Raw genomic sequence first — 18,738 nt, 5'->3', positions numbered from 1 at the left:
TTAACTCAGAGGACCCTCTTGACGTACCTGCAGTTGTCTCCCCATGCGAGCTGTGGTACATATAGTGTGTCCCCTGCCACCCCGATCGTAGGTGCACCGTCATTGCTCTTCCAGGTGGCGCTGCCATGGCACACGTCGCCACGCAGTGGCCACTACCACCCAGAATCCTCAAACATTTGTCGGATGTATTCCAATCTCTGTCCTTCTCGGCACCGTAGAACATATTCCCTCATACTCTTAAGTCATGTAATGTTGTCCTATATCTTCTTCCAGCCAGTGTTTTCCCGATATTTCTACACTCGCCAATTTCGTGGAGGACCTCCAGATTTATTACCGTAAACTTGGGTTCCTTTTTTGCTATTATGCCCGACAAAGGCATGCTCTAACTTTTTCATCTTAAATACTGTAACCCGAGTTACCATTCAACTGACAGCTCTGTTACAGTGTGTTCTTGCATAGTGCTGTCATTACTAGTGGATGTTTGAAGTTCGTGCATTATACTTGAGGTGGTCCTAAAGCCGATTTGTCTGTTGGTGGAAAATGTGTTTGTAGCATTGTTGGAAAATTTCTTCTACTGTCGATAATTTTGAAGACCTGACCAGCTGAAGATAGATTGACATTAATAATTGATATGTGCGGACCATTCTGTATAAGAGTTGAATTTTAGTAAAATTTTCTTCATTCTTTGGAAAGCGAAAAGAACGTGTTTCCATAGGTTATAGGAGTAACTTAGCGACAGCATGTCAACTTTCACTAACAAAATCTGGGACATTTGTGAGTTGTTTAATAAAAACGACAACATTGTAATTGACAGTATAATTTTGTACCTAAATGTAACATTCCATTCGTGTAATATTGCATTATATCTAATGAATTTATTTTCTGTCATACCGTTGAGCTTGTAAGTAAGTGTCTAAGAGTATAATGAAGTTGTCGGGCTTAGAGAAAACTGTGTTAAATGAGTTATGAATGTTTTTATTTCTCATGATTCAATACATCAAATGGCTCTGAGCACTTTGGGACTTAACTTCTGAGGTCATCAGTCCCTTAGAACTTAGAACTAGTTAAACCTAACTAACCTAAGGACATCACCCGCATCCATGCCTGAAGCAGGATTCGAAGCTGCGACCGTAGCGGTCGCGCGGTTCCGGACTGAAGCGCCTAGAACCGCTCGGCCACACTGGCCGGCTGATTCAATACGTCGGTCAAGGTCAGCTTACTATTGGTGAGCATCTGATTTACAAATTACGGTCACTCGCGCTAGTAGGCCACTTTACTGCATCGTAAAGAAAGCAGAGTTATAAACATTCCGTATGCAGGGTGGGCAAGAACAGACTGAAGAGCTTGTAAGGATGCTACAGAGAAGATTTTGCTGATGAATAAATGTTCACAAAAAAATTCAGTACACCACACCTTTTCCAAGCTATTTGGCAGTGGAGTTAGCCAATAAAGTCGTTGTGCGCGCATATTCAAGCGCTAAAATGCAGTACTGCATAGATTTATGTGGGTCTGTGAGTTACCATTTATTCAAAACCTCAATTTCAGCTAAAATGTTGCTATTTATGAAGTGATAAATATAATGTACGTGAGGAAAAGTTACGTTTGTTCGTTTTGAGGAAACAAAACGAAGCACACGTCTGGCGACACCACCTCTGGTAGGCTTCTCGAGTTTCCGAACCCGATGATCTGATTTTCTATCTTCAATGTTAAATAACTCGGAAACGGTGCAACATAGCGCATTTTTTCTTAGCAAATATTTTAGTCTACCCTACAACACCGTAGTAAGCTCACCAGACTGTTTCTGAGCACACGGTGTGTATGATTATATGAAAGCAATACCCCCAATCAATGAGATGTGTGTCGAACCCTTCGGCCGGAGGTTTGAGTCCTCCCTCGGGCATATGTGTGTGTTGTTCTTAGCATAAGTTAGTTTAAATAGTGTGTAAGTGTAGGGACCGATGACCTCAGCAGTTTGGTCCCATAGAAACTCACACACATTTGAACATTTTTTTCTGTGTCGAAAATAATTACAGGCTAAGCAGTACTCGGCACGGTACTGGGCCTGAAGATCATAATATGTATTTCTGTACACCAGAAGTTCAGGTAACACCACAGACATGACATGGCAGATGGGCTTGGAGATAAATGTTTCTAGCGAACAATCCAAGTACTGGTTTGTCTCACCACATGAAAAGCCCTTATAAAACACGTTGGTAGCCTCTACCCCTACTACACTTATTTCACCAAATAAGAGGCAGGGATATTACAATAGAATGTGTCTCCAATGAATTAAAACCATTACCTCAGCTATAACAACTGAAAGCTCACCGGATTCAAAATAGGCCGGTCGCTCAGACGAAGTTCCAGTGATTCGTTAGGGGTGTTGTCTCAGTAACGTGGAGACGAGAGCTCAGGAGTCACCTAGCGGTAACTGTCTGTCCATTACACCACATCACATGCAGAACCATACTTCTTCACAGTACGCCAACCCCATCCCACATGAGGTTATAGATACTGGGTGCTATCTTTTCGACGTGTATCACACACGTTCACCTCTGGGACCACAACACCATCAGACAGACTACCGAACAAGACAGAGATCGCACAGGTGCGCCCGACACTAAATTTTCCGAGCCGCCTCTTTGCGTGCCGCATACCACGAAGCAGAGAAATCCGTCACCAAGCGATGAAGTAGCAACGTCTCTTAAATCATCTATATATGCCGGTGCATGGCTCATATTTCAAGAAGGATGGATCAATAGATGTTTGGATGTCAAGAAAATTTTAAAAATACCTCTCACGAAATTGGCAAACTTCGCGACATATTTTTTTACGTGTATAGACAAAAAATTCATAAAACAGCTCTAATTTGAACAAAGTTATAGCACTATGTCAGTTCATCTTTGTGACAGATAATTATGTGGCCCTGACGTGGGTGGAGGGGTTGGGGGGGGGGGGAGCTTGATCACAGTGTAATATCAATATTCCTAACACCCCACCGCACATCAGAATTTAATGCTGTCAAAATTAAAGGATAAAGATTATAAAATACCATATATGTCGAAATTAAGTGTCTCAGTACAAATGTTTGTAACGTTATGTTACAATTACTGCTGAAAGACTCACACAGATACCCAGTTTTACGTTCTCTTATGAGCCCAGTTAATTTTCAGGCTACCACTGTAATACGACACCTGACTCTTCTGTTCTTTTCTTTTATGCTTTCTCCACAGTCCGCGGTTCACTTCTGTGCAATATTTTGTACCTGTTCAGAACTTTTTTACCTAAATTAAGACTTACGTTTTAAGTAGTTTCTTTTTCATCGAAGGTATCAAAATTTCTCCATCTCGGCTCCCGTGACTATTAATTTGCAGGTGGCCACCTCTGGTGAGCGTTACACCGGAGAACAACACCGGCGACACCGCCTGCCACTGCGAAGAGCCGCCTTCGGACCCTCTGGTTGCCGCTGTGCTGCTGCTGTTGGGTCACGTAGCTCCTCTGGTGAGTGCGTAGCCCTGCCTAGCTGCTAACAGGTATTATCTGCTGTACATCATTATCAGTTTTATTCCATTAAAGAAGAGTCCGATATCTGATCTACATGGCAACTGACGGAGCAACCATCATTAACGTAAGATTTTATTATTACAACGAAAATATCAAGCACTGACCACGAAATTTGGTGTTGGCTTCAGTTCTCTACATATTTACAATTTAACACGTCGATGGGGACATGGGAGTGGCGTGAAGCTCACTGCACCCGTGGTATTCTCGATAAAGCCGTCATCTCAGAGAGATTGCACTTCTTTGATGGCATACTGATGGCAAACTCGGGTTTCCTGAGCCGAGAAGTGGTAAGTGTTGCCTGCCCTCTGTAGCCTTAAGTTACAGGGATGCTTCAATGTCCATATGTGGGTGCAGTGGTGAAGCGGTGTGTGTCAGTGGAAGCAAGATATGGCTCAACCGCTCGAATAGCAAGAGTGGTGCAAACGTTTATACGATGAAGAGATACTGAACCTCTAAGTGTGTTTTGTACCAGTGGGGCAGATGGTTGTTAAGATGAAAGAATCGCTAGCGAGCAACTTCTGGGGAACCTGCCGCACCTGAATTGTATAAGGCTTATCGTGGGAAGAGGATCTTTTTCTCCCTAGCAGTTCGTGGGGTCTCCATGAAGCGTAGATCTAATTCAAATACTCCCAGTGATTCAAGTGGTTTGATGGACACTATTAGCACCAAAATGCCAAAGATAATTCGGGTACCTGACCCAGCTGAGATGTGTATCACTACCAGACGAAGCTCTAATAGTAATAAAGATAATGTTTTCATTGTAATTAAACTTGTGGAAGGTCCAAAGGAAAACTTATCTTCTTTCTACAGAAATAAAGATTAGGAGGTAAGTGAAGGACTAGTTAAATATATCAAAAAGCTATGTAACGGTACACTCTTGGTCAAGAATAAGAAATCGTCCCAAGTAAACAAGGTCTTCAGTTACCAGTCTCTTTGACTGTACGCAGTCAACAGTGAACTGCACACTGCGGTAAATTGTGAACTGTACAAAGCACTAAACTGCTGTACGGGGTTTGCAATTTGTTACAGTATGATGGTTATCGATGCAAAATATCTGCAACAAGAATGGCAAAGCGAAGGTATCATCAGGGTTAGGACTTTCGTGATAAGAGTAAATGATGAGCTCGGGAAGGATCCATCTTTTTTCTTAAGTTCAGTTAACAGAAATTTCCTGATTGCATTGTAGCAGGCTTTATCCACGTCGAAGTTAAACCCTACGTACCTAATCCAAAGCACTGATTTAAGTGTCAAAACCTTGGTCACACCACTATGTTTTGCGAACGTCAGGCTATGTGCGAAAGATGTGGTTCAATTGACGACGGACCAGGCATTAAACACACTGAACCATTCATGTGCGCCAATTGCTCCCAACAGAATCTGGTTAGGAGTAGAGAATGTGAAATAATCGAAGAGGAGAAGAAAATCCAGTAGGTAAAAGTTACGTCACGCATCTCGTTCTCTGACGCGTAGCGTGTGTTTAGGGACACACGTCCTGGCCGTGCGGTTCTAGGCGCTTCAGTCTGGAACCGCGTGACCACTACGGTCACAGGTTCGAATCCTGCCTCGGGCATGGATGTGTGTGATGTCCTTAGGTTAGTTAGGTTTAAGTAGTTCTAAGTTCTAGGGGACTGATGACCACAGATGTTAAGTTCCATAGTGCTCAGAGACATTTGAACCATTTTGAAGGACACACGTCCGCCTAATTTTGTGAAACTGTACTCATAATTATTGAAGTAGACTGCATCAAATAAGTGTCGGTAGCCAGGCAGTGAAAGCTGAACAGAGAACAGCTCACACCTGTGAGCAGCAGAGCGCTGCACTGAGGAGAGGTATCGATATCGGTCGGCGAGGCCTGGCACGAAGTCGGCGTCCCAAAACATCTCAGGTCAGGACTTTGTGCATGCCAGTCCATTATAGGGTTGTTACTGTCGTGTAATCATTCCGCCACAGGCCGTGTATTATGAACAGGTGCTCGACCGTGTTGAAAGATGCAGTCGCCGTCCCCGAATTGCTCTTCAACAGTGTATGTCTCTGCTGTGATAGCGCCACGCAAAAGGCGTGCAAGCCCCCTCCATGAAAAACACCACAACACTTTAAGACCATTTTACTGTTGGCATTACAGACGTTGGCAGATGACGTTCAGCGGGCATTCGCCATACCCACACCCTGCCATCGGATAGCCACGTTGTGTACCGTGATTCTTCACTCCACACAACGTTTTCCAACTGTTCAGTCGTCCAATGTTTATGGTCCTTACACCAAGCGAGGCGTCGTTTGGCATTTAACGGCGTGATGTGTGGCTTATGAGTAGCCGCTCGACCATGGACTCCAAATTTTCTCACCTCCCACCTAATTACCGTAGTACTTGCAGTGGATCCTGTTGCAGTTTGGAATTCCTGTCTGATGGTCTGGACAGATGTCTGCCTATTACACATTACGACCCTCTTCAACTGTCGGCGGTCTCTGTCATTCAACAGACGAGGTCGACCTGTGTGCTTTTGTGCTGTACGTGTTCCTTTGTTTCCACTTCACTATCGGAAACAGTAGACCTAGGGATGTTTAGGAGGGTAGAAATGTCGCGTACAGACGTATGACTCCTGATCACGTTCGAAGAGTGTTTAAACTCCATCTCCGCAGCTTGTATAAATTATAATGAACAATATCAGACAGACTGAACTTACAGAATTTAAATCATACTGTACATGTCAAGGGTAACGTAATCCTCACACAACTATGAAACTGCTGTCGAGCTGTTTCCTGTCCGCAGCTCGTGGTCGTGCGGTAGCGTTCTCGCTTCCCACGCCCGGGTTCCCGGGTTCGATTCCCGGCGGGGTCAGGGATTTTCTCTGCCTCGTGATGACGGGGTGTTGTGTGATGTCCTTAGGTTAGTTAGGTTTAAGTAGTTCTAAGTTCTAGTGGACTGATGACCATAGATCTTTATTCCCATAGTGCTCAGAGCCATTTAGCTGTTTCCTGCACATAAAACTGTGTTCATATGACCATCTTTAGCAAGAGATTTCCCCATTTAACCTAAATCGCAGGCTGTTTCCGTGAGTTCCGCAACTGTTTAATCCGTGTAAACACCTATACATAGATTGTGTACATCTATTGCTAGCTGTTTCAACAACTAGTGTGCTCGTAGCAGCATTTAAATACGGATACTTGGTGTAGATATAGCATAGTGTTCAAGTGTTGCCTGCCTGTGCTCCCACCATATCTATGTATAGTTTATCCACATTCACTTCCTCTCACTCCCTTGTTCAGCTTTTCTTAACGCATTCCTGAGTTCTTTGGTACTAGGTGGTATTTTTCCATATCTTTATTCGTTAGCATATGGTAAAAAAATGAATTGTCTTGTGAAATATATGTGGTTCATACACGGTCGTAACTGGAATATGGCAGGCGGTATGCTTTCCTTGGACGCCGTACCCGTGAGGGAGAGTTTTAGTGACGGGTGAAAGAAATTGGGAATGGCAAAGGAAAATGGAAGCAGGGAAGGCGAAGTAGGAGGGGAAGGAACAAGAAGACGAAGAAGAAAAAGAAGAAGAAGAAGAAATAGGAACTGAATTGGAGAGAGAGCACTAAGGTGGGAAATCTTTCAGATGTTCAGAGGTTGGTACAGCAGCCGCTGCAGCGTCAGCAATGACGGAGAAAGACTCTGATATTCGGAATCACCGTTGCTGTGCCGTTGGCGCTACCAAAGAGGGCGCCGGGGCAAAGAGTGTTCCATTGCAACTTCTTGCCCTGGGGTTAAGAAAATGCCCCTAATGGGCGAAACGCTTGGCAATGATCAATTTCATGAGGATGAAAAAGGCAGTAGACACAACTGCATTCAAGACAATATCTGGTCTTGTTATATCAATTAACGAATATAGAGCCTAAACTATGTGAGATGCTGTAATATCAAAGTTGAAATCTGTCAAGTTACCCTAGTTCATAGACAACCAAACGTACCTCTCGTGAGTAGTGCCGTGGTTTGCTTGGTGAAGCCCTCAGGCTAGTTGCATACTTCCCTCACTACCAAGCTTCACTGTCTACGCTTGGGAAGGGCGAAGAGGGAGAATATGTGAAGAAGCCATACTTAGATGACAAGGCAGTCATCCTGCATATAACTTCGATTCTTATTTCATATTTCTCAATAAAACCGTTCACAAAAGAAAGAAATGTCCAATATTATTTAATTATGTTGGCGCACTGAAGACATAATAATATTGTTCATTTGGTACAACTGTCAGCTTACGAACAGATGCAGGCAGCTTCACAGATTTTTGCACTCAGATTGCCACGTAATCGTGACTTACACTCCTGGAAATTGAAATAAGAACACCGTGAATTCATTGTCCCAGGAAGGGGAAACTTTATTGACACATTCCTGGGGTCAGATACATCACATGATCACACTGACAGAACCACAGGCACATAGACACAGGCAACAGAGCATGCACAATGTCGGCACTAGTACAGTGTATATCCACCTTTCGCAGCAATGCAGGCTGCTATTCTCCCATGGAGACGATCGTAGAGATGCTGGATGTGGTCCTGTGGAACGACTTGCCATGCCATTTCCACCTGGTGCCTCAGTTGGACCAGCGTTCGTGCTGGACGTGCAGACCGCGTGAGACGACGCTTCATCCAGTCCCAAACATGCTCAATGGGGGACAGATCCGGAGATCTTGGTGGCCAGGGTAGTTGACTTACACCTTCTAGAGCACGTTGGGTGGCACGGGATACATGCGGACGTGCATTGTCCTGTTGGAACAGCAAGTTCCCTTGCCGGTCTAGGAATGGTAGAACGAAGGGTTCGATGACGGTTTGGATGTACCGTGCACTATTCAGTGTACCCTCGACGATCACCAGTGGTGTACGGCCAGTGTAGGAGATCGCTCCCCACACCATGATGCCGGGTGTTGGCCCTGTGTGCCTCGGTCGTATGCAGTCCTGATTGTGGCGCTCACCTGCACGGCGCCAGACACGCATACGACCATCATTGGCACCAAGGCAGAAGCGACTCTCATCGCTGAAGACGACACGTCTCCATTCGTCCCTCCATTCACGCCTGTCGCTACACCACTGGAGGCGGGCTGCACGATGTTGGGGCGTGAGCGGAAGACAGCCTAACGGTGTGCGGGACCGTAGCCCAGCTTCATGGAGACGGTTGCGAATGGTCCTCGCCGATACCCCAGGAGCAACAGTGTCCCTAATTTGCTGGGAAGTGGCGGTGCGGTCCCCTACGGCACTGCGTAGGATCCTACGGTCTTGGCGTGCATCCGTGCGTCGCTGCGGTCCGGTCCCAGGTCGACGGGCACGTGCACCTTCCGCCGACCACTGGCGACAACATCGATGTACTGTGGAGACCTCACGCCCCACGTGTTGAGCAATTCGGCGGTACGTCCACCCGGCCTCCCGCATGCCCACTATACGCCCTCGCTCAAAGTCCGTCAACTGCACATACGGTTCACGTCCACGCTGTCGCGGCATGCTACCAGTGTTAAAGACTGCGATGGAGCTCCGTATGCCACGGCAAACTGGCTGACACTGACTGCGGCGGTGCACAAATGCTGCGCAGCTAGCGGCATTCGACGGCCAACACCGCGGTTCCTGGTGTGTCCGCTGTGCCGTGCGTGTGATCATTGCTTGTACAGCCCTCTCGCAGTGTCCGGAGCAAGTATGGTGGGTCTGACACACCGGTGTCAATGTGTTCTTTTTTCCATTTCCAGGAGTGTATTTAGTTATATAATCGAGAAAATATCTTTGACGTGCGTATTTTGATCGATATATTGTAGGAATTTTGCAGCGTCATTCTAGAGATGTGGCAACTCTACCTGAGGAAAACAATCCAGATATTCAGGGCGCTTTAAACCTAAAGGGATTCATCTTTACAACAGGAATTACACTGCATGTCAGTCAGTTCCTTCTGCACATGCTCAGTGGCGCTTTCAGCTCAAATGAGAAACGGTCTCGAAGACAGCTCGGAAGCAAATGTAACACAGTGTCTTAGACATGCTTAGAAATCTACCTTATAATTCTTTGATAGGCACTCTTCAGACCTCGAATTTTCATTAACGCCAGTAAGCTTTGGGAACTGGACTGTGTTTTTTTACCATTTTTCCCATCTACGGTGCGATCTTCTTTTTAAATGCGTCCCCTTAAATTCAGAAACAAACGGTTTCTCTCGCCTCACAACGACTTACTGTCGGCAGTGTGCAGTCACGTCCACTTAAAAGCCGTTCTGGATGTTCTAATCTTCGCCCCTGCAGTCCTTCATCCTTAAGATATTCAGCAGTAGTGGATTTAATAGCGAAAATTCGTTCCAGGATTAGCCCTTGACTTAACCAAAATACTTTGCAAGAATATATAAAGACCCATCAGTCTTCTTTCAGCTCCCTCAAAAACTGTTGCAGCTGACAGCGGAATAATGCCTGCGACTTCAAAAACTGTACTACTTGTACCACGGATTGCTTCATGTGTCCATGCTTGCAAACGTAGCAGAACGTGCTTGTCGATGTACGAACAATGAACGTCATCTGTCGATCGTTTTGGTTTTTTAACTGTCAACTAAACTTTTAAGCTTTTTCTGCATAGTGTTGCGATGTCATTTCATAAGAATTTTACGGTTCCTGTTAATTATGCGACTGTATAATAAACACTGAAGATTCAGATCCCTCTATTGTGTCATTCCCATTTCTTTTTAAGGGCTGGTAACGATCGATAGTTAGACAGTCTCTCTTTGGCCAGTCAGACAGTCTCTCTTTGTCCAGTGAGCCGCTGTTCATTCCCCAAACAAATAGCGAATGGTAAACGGCGCTGACGCCACGGTTCTGACGAACTGAAGAGAGCCATACTGACTGAAAAATGCCTCACCGCTATACTAAATGAAATGTCGCGCTCTACCGAATACTTTCGAGGAGGACCGAGCAACGGCGAGTAAGGACGGGCTTTGTTCCACATGGACATCAGGTTCGCCTGCGGTTTGGCACGCTGTGGACTGTGGTCAGCCTTTCCCTACGTACACCAGCTGGTGCAGACATACGAGGTTGTAGTATAGTCTGTCGGTAAACTGAAGAGCGAGCGAGCGAGTCCCCTATCTGCCAACCCAGCTACGTCACAAGGCGTTTCTACAGGCTGTTTCACAGCGTAGTATCGGCCCAGTCGCGGCGCGCGCTTTAAATCTGTGGCGACGCCGTGTACAGATACGTCTCGGCTGCGTTTATCTTTAGACAAATGCATTAAGACCATAAGGAATACAAAAACTGATATCTTCTTCCGAAACACAACATTATAGAGTAAATAATATTAACGTAAGAACGGAAGTCAGGATTCTACTACAAACATAGAACCCAGTGCCAGTTCATGTGAATGTATGTTCCTCTGTTGCTATTCGTAAAACGAACCCCATATAATCCAATCACTCTGTAGAATTTAAGGCTTGTTCTTATTTATGTGTTTCTACTAAAAGGTAAAGATTTCTTCGAAGGACTGCATTGAAACCTAACAATTCTTGCAACACAAAGAGTGTTTAAAAAGTAAGCAGAAATTTATAATTTTGTGTGGTGTATCAGTCCGATTTGCACTACTTTTTTGTCACTGTCTTCGTAAATATGTCTCAACATTGTGTACAATGTTACGTATATTGGGTATTTACTGTGTTGTCAGCTGTCAAAAAGGTTAGATGTGTTTTGGTAGCATCAACGATTATTTGTTTTGTATAAAAATAGCTTTGAGAATCTGCATAAAATTTTGTTATAAGAATGGAATAAAGTGTATGAAATTTTTTGAAATGTTAAATATTGCTTTTGGTGAGACTGTTATGAGTAAACCAAGTGGTATAAACATTTCAAAGCAGGCCTTAAAGGACAGCGGTTTTACAAGCATGGATGAGATTAAAAATGCACAGTTAAGAGACCTATAAATTAACCCGAAGAAACAGTTCCTAACGTGTTACGGGAATTGGAAAAAGCACTGGCATAAGTGTATAGTATGTAATGGGGAATATTTTGATGAGAATAACTTCTTGGCAAAAATAAAAATTAATGTGTGAATGCACATCGTATGTGAAGATTTTTGCTTAGAAGCCCAGAATCGGTGTACATGTTTCTAAGGAAATTTCAGCAGTGTTTAGAATAGCTATTGCGCACATGTTTTAAGCAATATGTCTTAGAATCAGGAGAAGAGCAATCGAGAAAGAGATTTAGTGTTCTATAAGCATCAAAGGTTTTACGTGATTTTGAAACTGTCTGTAACGTTGGGTTCCCTCCCAAAATTATTAGTTTTCCTTCGTGGCGATTCCAGTAAACGATGCGGCTTATTTTCGCGTTCCTTCCTTATGCATCCTATCAGGCGAGGCTGACGTTTGCATACATTGCAGCCCTTTGATTGGGACTGGTAATATTAGCCAACAGCTCTTTTTGGGTCGCCTCTTTAATACACGCTGTAATAACATTAGAAACGATCGAATGCTCGTTACTCCGCAAATACCACCTCGTCTTCATATTCTGCACGTTTTCGGGACTGGTAATATTAGCCAACAGTTATTTTTGGGTCGCCTCTTTAATACACTCTGTAATAACATTAGAGACGATCGAATGCTCGTTACTCCGCAAATACCTCCTCGTCATCATATTCTGCACATTTTCTTGCAGTGCCAAACGATTTTCCATAACTTCCGGATATCGAAGTAAGTATACAAAGTTAACTGATTGAGCCGGCCCCGGTGGTCGAGCGGTTCTAGGCGATACAGTCCGGAACCGCGCGACAGCTACGGTCGCAGGTTCGAATCCTGCCTCGGGCACGGATGTGTGTGATGTCCTTAGGTTGGTTTAAGTAGTTCTACGTTCTGGGGGACTGATGACCTCAGATGTTAAGTCCCATAGTGCTCAGAGCCATTTTTAAGCGACTGACACTGGCAACTAAAATCGCACGAACAGAAACGACGTGTTTCACTGCACGCCGATCTGCGCCGCTAGACGGGTAATGGTATTTTGGATGCCCCTGTAGGCCGGTGGCAGCGTTCTTCCGGGAAAGGTCACTTCCCCCACCAAAAACGGGCCACTGTTGTTTTCACAGATGAATCCTGATTTAGTCTGGAGAGTGATTCCCGACGGATTCGCATCTGGATGGAACGTGGAACACATTTTCTGGACTCAAACATTTTGGAAAGAGACTATCGAGTAGGGCCCTTAATGGTGTGCGCAGGGATTATGTTTACCACTCGAATAAAAAAAAAAAGGTTCAAATGGCTCTGAGCACTATGGGACTTAACATCTGAGGTCATCAGTCCTCTAGAACTTAGAACTACTTAGTAAGGTTTCGAACTAACCCAAGGACATCACACACATTCGTGCCTGAGGCAGGATTCGAACCTGCGACCGTAGAACCACTCGGCCACAGCAGCCGGCACCACTCGAACCCTCATTGTGAAGTTATATGGGTGAATCAGCGGCTCGCTCTTGAGTTTACAGACAGACTACAATGTTTGGTGACATTTGTTGTCAGCTGTGGTCGGTGGCCGGTCGCTGCGGGTGCGGGCGCTGGCCGCTGTCGGCTGCGACGCTGGAGCTGCTGCTGTGGCTGCCCGGCCTGTTGGGGGCGGCGTCGCGGGCGGCCGGCGTGCAGACGCCGGTGCGGGGGCCCGCGTGCCGCGCCGCCACCGCCGCCGGCCTCTGCGGGGCGCTGCTGCGGGTCTTCCAGGCCGTGCTGTCTGCGGCGCGCGCGCCCTCCTCTGTCCGGCAGGGTCCCCGCTGCGCGGACTCCGACTCCAGCACGTCTGGGACGCGCAAGACTGGCTGGGTGTCCGCCGAGGAGGCGGGCCCCAGTAGCGGCGTAGAGCTGCCAGCCAATCCGGACGCTCGGGACCGTGGAGGCGCCGCCAATGAAACGGCAATTCAGGAAGACAGTCACGGCGGAGAAGGTTCGAAGAGTGAGCACAGTGGCCGAGCAGCCGACAGTGGCACTCAGGGGGCCAAATTGTCGCCGGAACTCGAGGCTGTGTTTGTTGTTGGGAACACTGAGCCCTGTACAGGAGGGTCCAAGTCGGAAACACCTCTCGAGTGTCCGGCAGAGAAAAGTGAACGAAAATCATCCCTTAATAATATTCCAAAGTTCTTACAAGTCGTAAGTGCGTTCCTTACGAAGCGCGGTAAGGCGAATGACGGTAGTGGGACACGGCTTCATAAAGATATCTGACTGTCTTACAGTGCTCCGTTTATTGCCGGTCAGGATTCAGCCTGATATACCTCAGTGCTGTATTTATTTATTTATTATTCTTGGCGAAAGTTGGTACATCAGGGCTCCTCTTGCATCTAACAAGACATTTTATGTATTTTACTGTCTGTTCACGTGTCACAGATAAACTGCATTACAAAAAAGTGAAGCATACAAAACGGAAGAGGAAACCAAGTGAAACGTAACGAATTGAGAGCTTATATGACGTTAGTGGGGTGATTAGAGACAAAACGTTAGAAGCGTGGCAGTGGGGGATTCGAAGGTGCTGGTGGCTTTACTGGACAAATTCAACTTAATCATTTATTAATGGAAATCAAAAATTACCTTCACAAATCAGTGTATGAGCAAGTTCACGCTGGCTGATCACGAAAGTTACGTACACAAATATATATTTATTTGATCTGGCAGTAAGAAAACATATCTTTAATCTTATAACGATAATAGAATCTATGAAATTAATCCCTCATGTGCATTATGTTAAAACTAACAACATACTCAGGCACACACGTGTTAACAAAACACAGTGATACACAAAAGGTGATAAACTGAGTGATAATGGCCAATATGAAAAGCTGGCCGCGGTGGCCAACCGGTTCTAGGCGCTTCAGTCCGGAACCGCGCGATTGCTACGGTCGCAGGTTCGAATCCTGCCTCGGGCGTGGATGTGTGTGACGTCCTTAGGTTAGTTAGGTTTAAGTAGTTGAAAGTTCTACGGGACTGATGACCCCAGATGTTAAGTCCCATAGTGCTCAGAGCCAATACGAAAACTCAAATTTTAAAAGATAATAAATTCCTTAAATTAAATATCCGCGCAAAGCTTTAGATAGGAACATTCACTGGTGTCCCAAATTAAAGCAACAATAGGAAATTTTGCAAGGTTAAGTTTATTTTACCACAAAACAGTATAAACAGGTGATAGTAACGTAGAAACAATGTAAAGAATACAGAACGTAAACAACTACACCATGAATAACGGTAGGCAAAAATGTTGTGCAGTGAACACATGGCGTGTCGTGGGGCGATCACTATGTTTTTAAAACAATAGAAAAGCCACTATCGCTTCAATATCGTTTACCAGATGATCAGTTTCAGCACTCTGAAGGTGCCATCATCGGATCTGAAACGTAGATTAACATGTCCATATGGTTTTATAAATGTTAATCCACGTTTCAGATCCGATGATGGCACCTTCAGAGTGCTGAAACCGGTCATCTAGAAAACGATATTGAAGCGATCGTGAATTTTCAATCATTTTTAAGACAAAAATGTTCTTCGTTTTCCCAAATTAACGGTTTTGCACACAAATTCCGACAACCGGTTAATGTGCTCAGCATGGCGTGTGACCACCTCTGACAGCAACACAGGCCTGACAATGATGGGGCAAGGTTTGAATGGTGTCATCAGTCTCATGTTGAAGGAATAATGCCCATTCCTCCTGCAGAGCTGTTCGAAATCTTGGAGAGAGGTTGGTAGATGCTGCCGTGATGCAAACCGTCTCCCTTGCGCATCCTAGACAGACTCGTGGGATTCAAATCAGGAGAGCGGCCAGGTCATTCCATGCGTGCAATATCTTCTGTTTCCGAGAAAACATCAAACACCCGTGCTCTATGAGGTCGAGCATTATCGTCCATCAATACAAAGTCTGGGCCAACAGCACCTCGGACAAACGCGGATGATCTCGTCACGATGCATGACAGCAGTTATATCTTGCTGATTCACCCATACAAATTCACTAAGAGGTTTCGAGTGGTAAACATAATCCCTGCCCACAGCATTAGGGACCTTCCTCGATGGTGTCTTTCCAAAATGTTTGGGTCCCGAAAATGTGTTCCACGTTCCATCCAGATGCGAATCCGTCGAGAGACACTCTCCAGACTAAATCAGGACTCATCTGTGGAAACAACAGTGGCCCGGTGTTCGACTGTCCAGGTGGCACTCAAGACGTTCCCTTCTGTGAAGACGCGTCAGAGGTAGACATACAGCAGGTCCCTGACAGTAATGGTAACTCTGCCGGAGCCTTCTGGTCACCGTTTGCTTCGATACATCACGTCCAGTGGATGCTGCGTGCTCACATGCCAGTTGCCGTGCAGGACTAAGGCGGTAACGCTCGCTCCCTTACAGCCAATTAAAGGTCCTCTTTTCTGAAGTAACACATGGTTGGCTCTGCCCTGGACTGTAGGAGACCGTTTCGGTCTCTATAAACTGTGGCCACTTCCGAGAAATAACAGGTGAATAAGCCATCGGCACACATCAATTTCCGACTGGCCTGCTTCCTGTCTTTCTGTGGCTCCCACCGCAGAGACTCTGGCAGGCATCTTCTGCGACATACTGCACCGTCACTGACTGTGTACACAGCGATTGTGGGTGTGGGGCTACTCGGTAAACACTACCTCGTTTCTTACCTGCACGTACGTCATCGTTGGCATTGTTGTCAGTTGACCGGAATGCCATCGTCCGAGCAGAACACGATTCTACCGACATCTGGTTGACAGTTTGTATGACTATTTCGTGAATTAAACACAAGACGGGGAAGTTGCGGTTTGTTGCTTTAATTTTGGACACCAGTGTACTTCAGTTCACTTAGAACACATGTTAATTCTTGCATACTTTAGAGCAGCTCGTGCACTAAACCTTACAGATTCACGGAAAACTCTACAAAAGAAGACGCATGACAGGCACACAGTTAACTTGAGACACATTAAAATCTTTACACCTCAGTAAAGCACGACAGTTCTTTGCAGCTTTTAAGCACATGGTTACAGATATGACTACACTAGAAACCAAACTTAAAACTAATTTTAACAAACAGGGGGAATGAGAACGAAACTTGAACAGTCTCCTGGTTCATACGAGAGACCAAAGAAGTGACATATGTAGTTAACAAGACACTAACTGAATTGCGGTAGGCAACACAACGCAACTCCATGAACAATTGGAGCGTGACAAACAGGACAGCTAAATCCCAAAAAAGCATAGCGCTGTAAGAAGCATAATGAGCGACGGAGCAACGTAGTTCTCACACATGGTCAACCTCAGCGAGGACCACGCTAATGTTCTCGAGGCGCAGCACTCAAGACACACACGGCAGCGAGAATATGGCAAGCCGACAGCTCACACGCGTCGCTTGAACATCCACAGCGTCCATCCGAGACCCGAACTCGGTAGACGGCATCCTTGTAATGACAGACCATCAACCTGCCTCCGCTTCCCGTTACTCCATAATATCCATGCGACCTTTGTTCTCCGCGAATGATACCGATAAGTAGCAGACAAAGAAACGCCTGACCTCAATGCACACTGCTCAAGACTATCCTGCGGGTTCATTGGTCGCAATCCTGGATATCCTGGGTACTACCAGTGGCATGAAGTTGTGAAACATCCTCTTAGAAAAATTAATGAATTACAGTGCTGATAAATCTCTAACGTCATTTGATTTTCAAACAGCTGATCAGAACTGAACGTACTCAGACTTTTCTCTCTTTGCTTATTCTGATCAACACTAAACTGACACACAATATTTTTAGCGCAACGCAATCTGACTTTCAACAATCCCTACAAAAGAATGGCCATGACTAACAATAACCTATACCTTTCATGAGTCACTTACCTCACAAAACTCTTCGTTATTCAAATTAATGGAATACAGCGTGCGCCAATACTGCCAGCTGAATAAAAGATTCTAACTACTGAAGGTACTAACTACTGATAGGCACAGATAGCAACTGAAAGATTTTGATAGAGAACAAACAATGTATTTACCTTAATAATGTTCAAAAGTCATCAAATATATATATATATATATATATATATATATATATATATATATATATATATATAAGTTCATGATATCCAATATTACTAATTTACTCTTTCTGATGGACCCACGTCCAGATGTCCGCTCTCAAAATTCTGACATCTCTCCCTCCACGTGCACCACTGCTTGCGGCTCACCTTCAACTGCCCAACACTACAATAGCAAATATTCCAACAATGCAAACCAGCCACAGACTTCACATAGCACAGTCAGTGATTTTCATATAGAGCGCTACGTGGCGTTACCAACATAAAAACCTAAACAGCCTACTTACAGTTGGCCTTCAGGCTAGTACCACAATGTTTAATCGGGAACAAATCGGAGAATGTAACTGGCCATAGGATTACCTCAAAACAACCCATCCAACTCATGGAGACACGCGTAACGTTTGGACGAGCATTGTCCTCTTGAAAAATGGCACCACGTTGCTGACACATGGGGGGTACCACATAAGGACGCGGAATGTCTGTGACGTTCCATTGTGCCGTCAGAGTTCTCTCAGTCACTGTCAGCCATATGCAGAAGTCATACCTGATGGCTACTCATATCATGACGTCAGGAGTAACATCGCTGTGCGTTTCTAAAGCATTAGAAGAATAGGACGTCTCCAGGTCGACGCTATACTCGCCGACGATAGTAATGCTGGGTAGCTCAGAACAGCCATTCACTGCCAATACAGTGCAATGCGATTTACACAGTGCGACAGCGAAATTTGTGCCCAGAACAAAAATGTGTGGTTGTTATGTAGTTCAGTGGCCTGATGGCTATGGTGAAAACCATTGGCGGCTATCTGGAAACGGAATTTTATCTGCGCCCAGCTGCGTTATTTATGTTGTCGCGGCGCTTATCATATTCTGTTATTTTAGGAAAATTACTGACTAGTAGTAGAAAAAGGGAGATAAGGGGTAGATGAAGCAAAGATGCAGGGCTATCGAGTATCTCATTATGAGATCACACACTATCAACTGTTGATAATGAGATCACACGGTATCAATTCTTGATGTGTGTACATCCGCTAACATGAAGACTGTTTTTTGTGCGTGTTCGTGTTTCCTATACCCTGCGATGTCTATGTAGTGCATACATTTTTCCAGATCTTTTATGTTACGTGTGTGGCGATTTTATGACTAAGACTCAAA

The 18,738-nt window shown here is 45.1% G+C and overlaps 1 protein-coding gene across 1 annotated transcript in view; it reads left to right on the top strand.

Annotated features, from left to right (window-relative positions):
* The window catches only part of LOC126152780 (uncharacterized), a 48,370-nt gene extending 34,438 nt beyond the window's left edge, over positions 1–13,932 (top strand). Inside the window, exons 2-4 of the mRNA XM_049916028.1 lie at positions 3,375–3,501; positions 13,057–13,674; positions 13,909–13,932. Of these exons, the coding sequence (XP_049771985.1) occupies positions 3,375–3,501; positions 13,057–13,674; positions 13,909–13,932 (769 nt within the window). The remainder of the gene's footprint in view (positions 1–3,374; positions 3,502–13,056; positions 13,675–13,908) is intronic.
* The last annotated feature ends 4,806 nt before the right edge of the window (positions 13,933–18,738 follow it).

Source organism: Schistocerca cancellata, chromosome 2 (genome assembly GCF_023864275.1).
Source record: "Schistocerca cancellata isolate TAMUIC-IGC-003103 chromosome 2, iqSchCanc2.1, whole genome shotgun sequence".
NCBI lineage: Eukaryota > Metazoa > Arthropoda > Insecta > Orthoptera > Acrididae > Schistocerca > Schistocerca cancellata.
The sequence above is the reverse complement of the archived record's forward strand: the minus strand, read 5'-3'. Positions and strand labels throughout refer to the sequence as shown.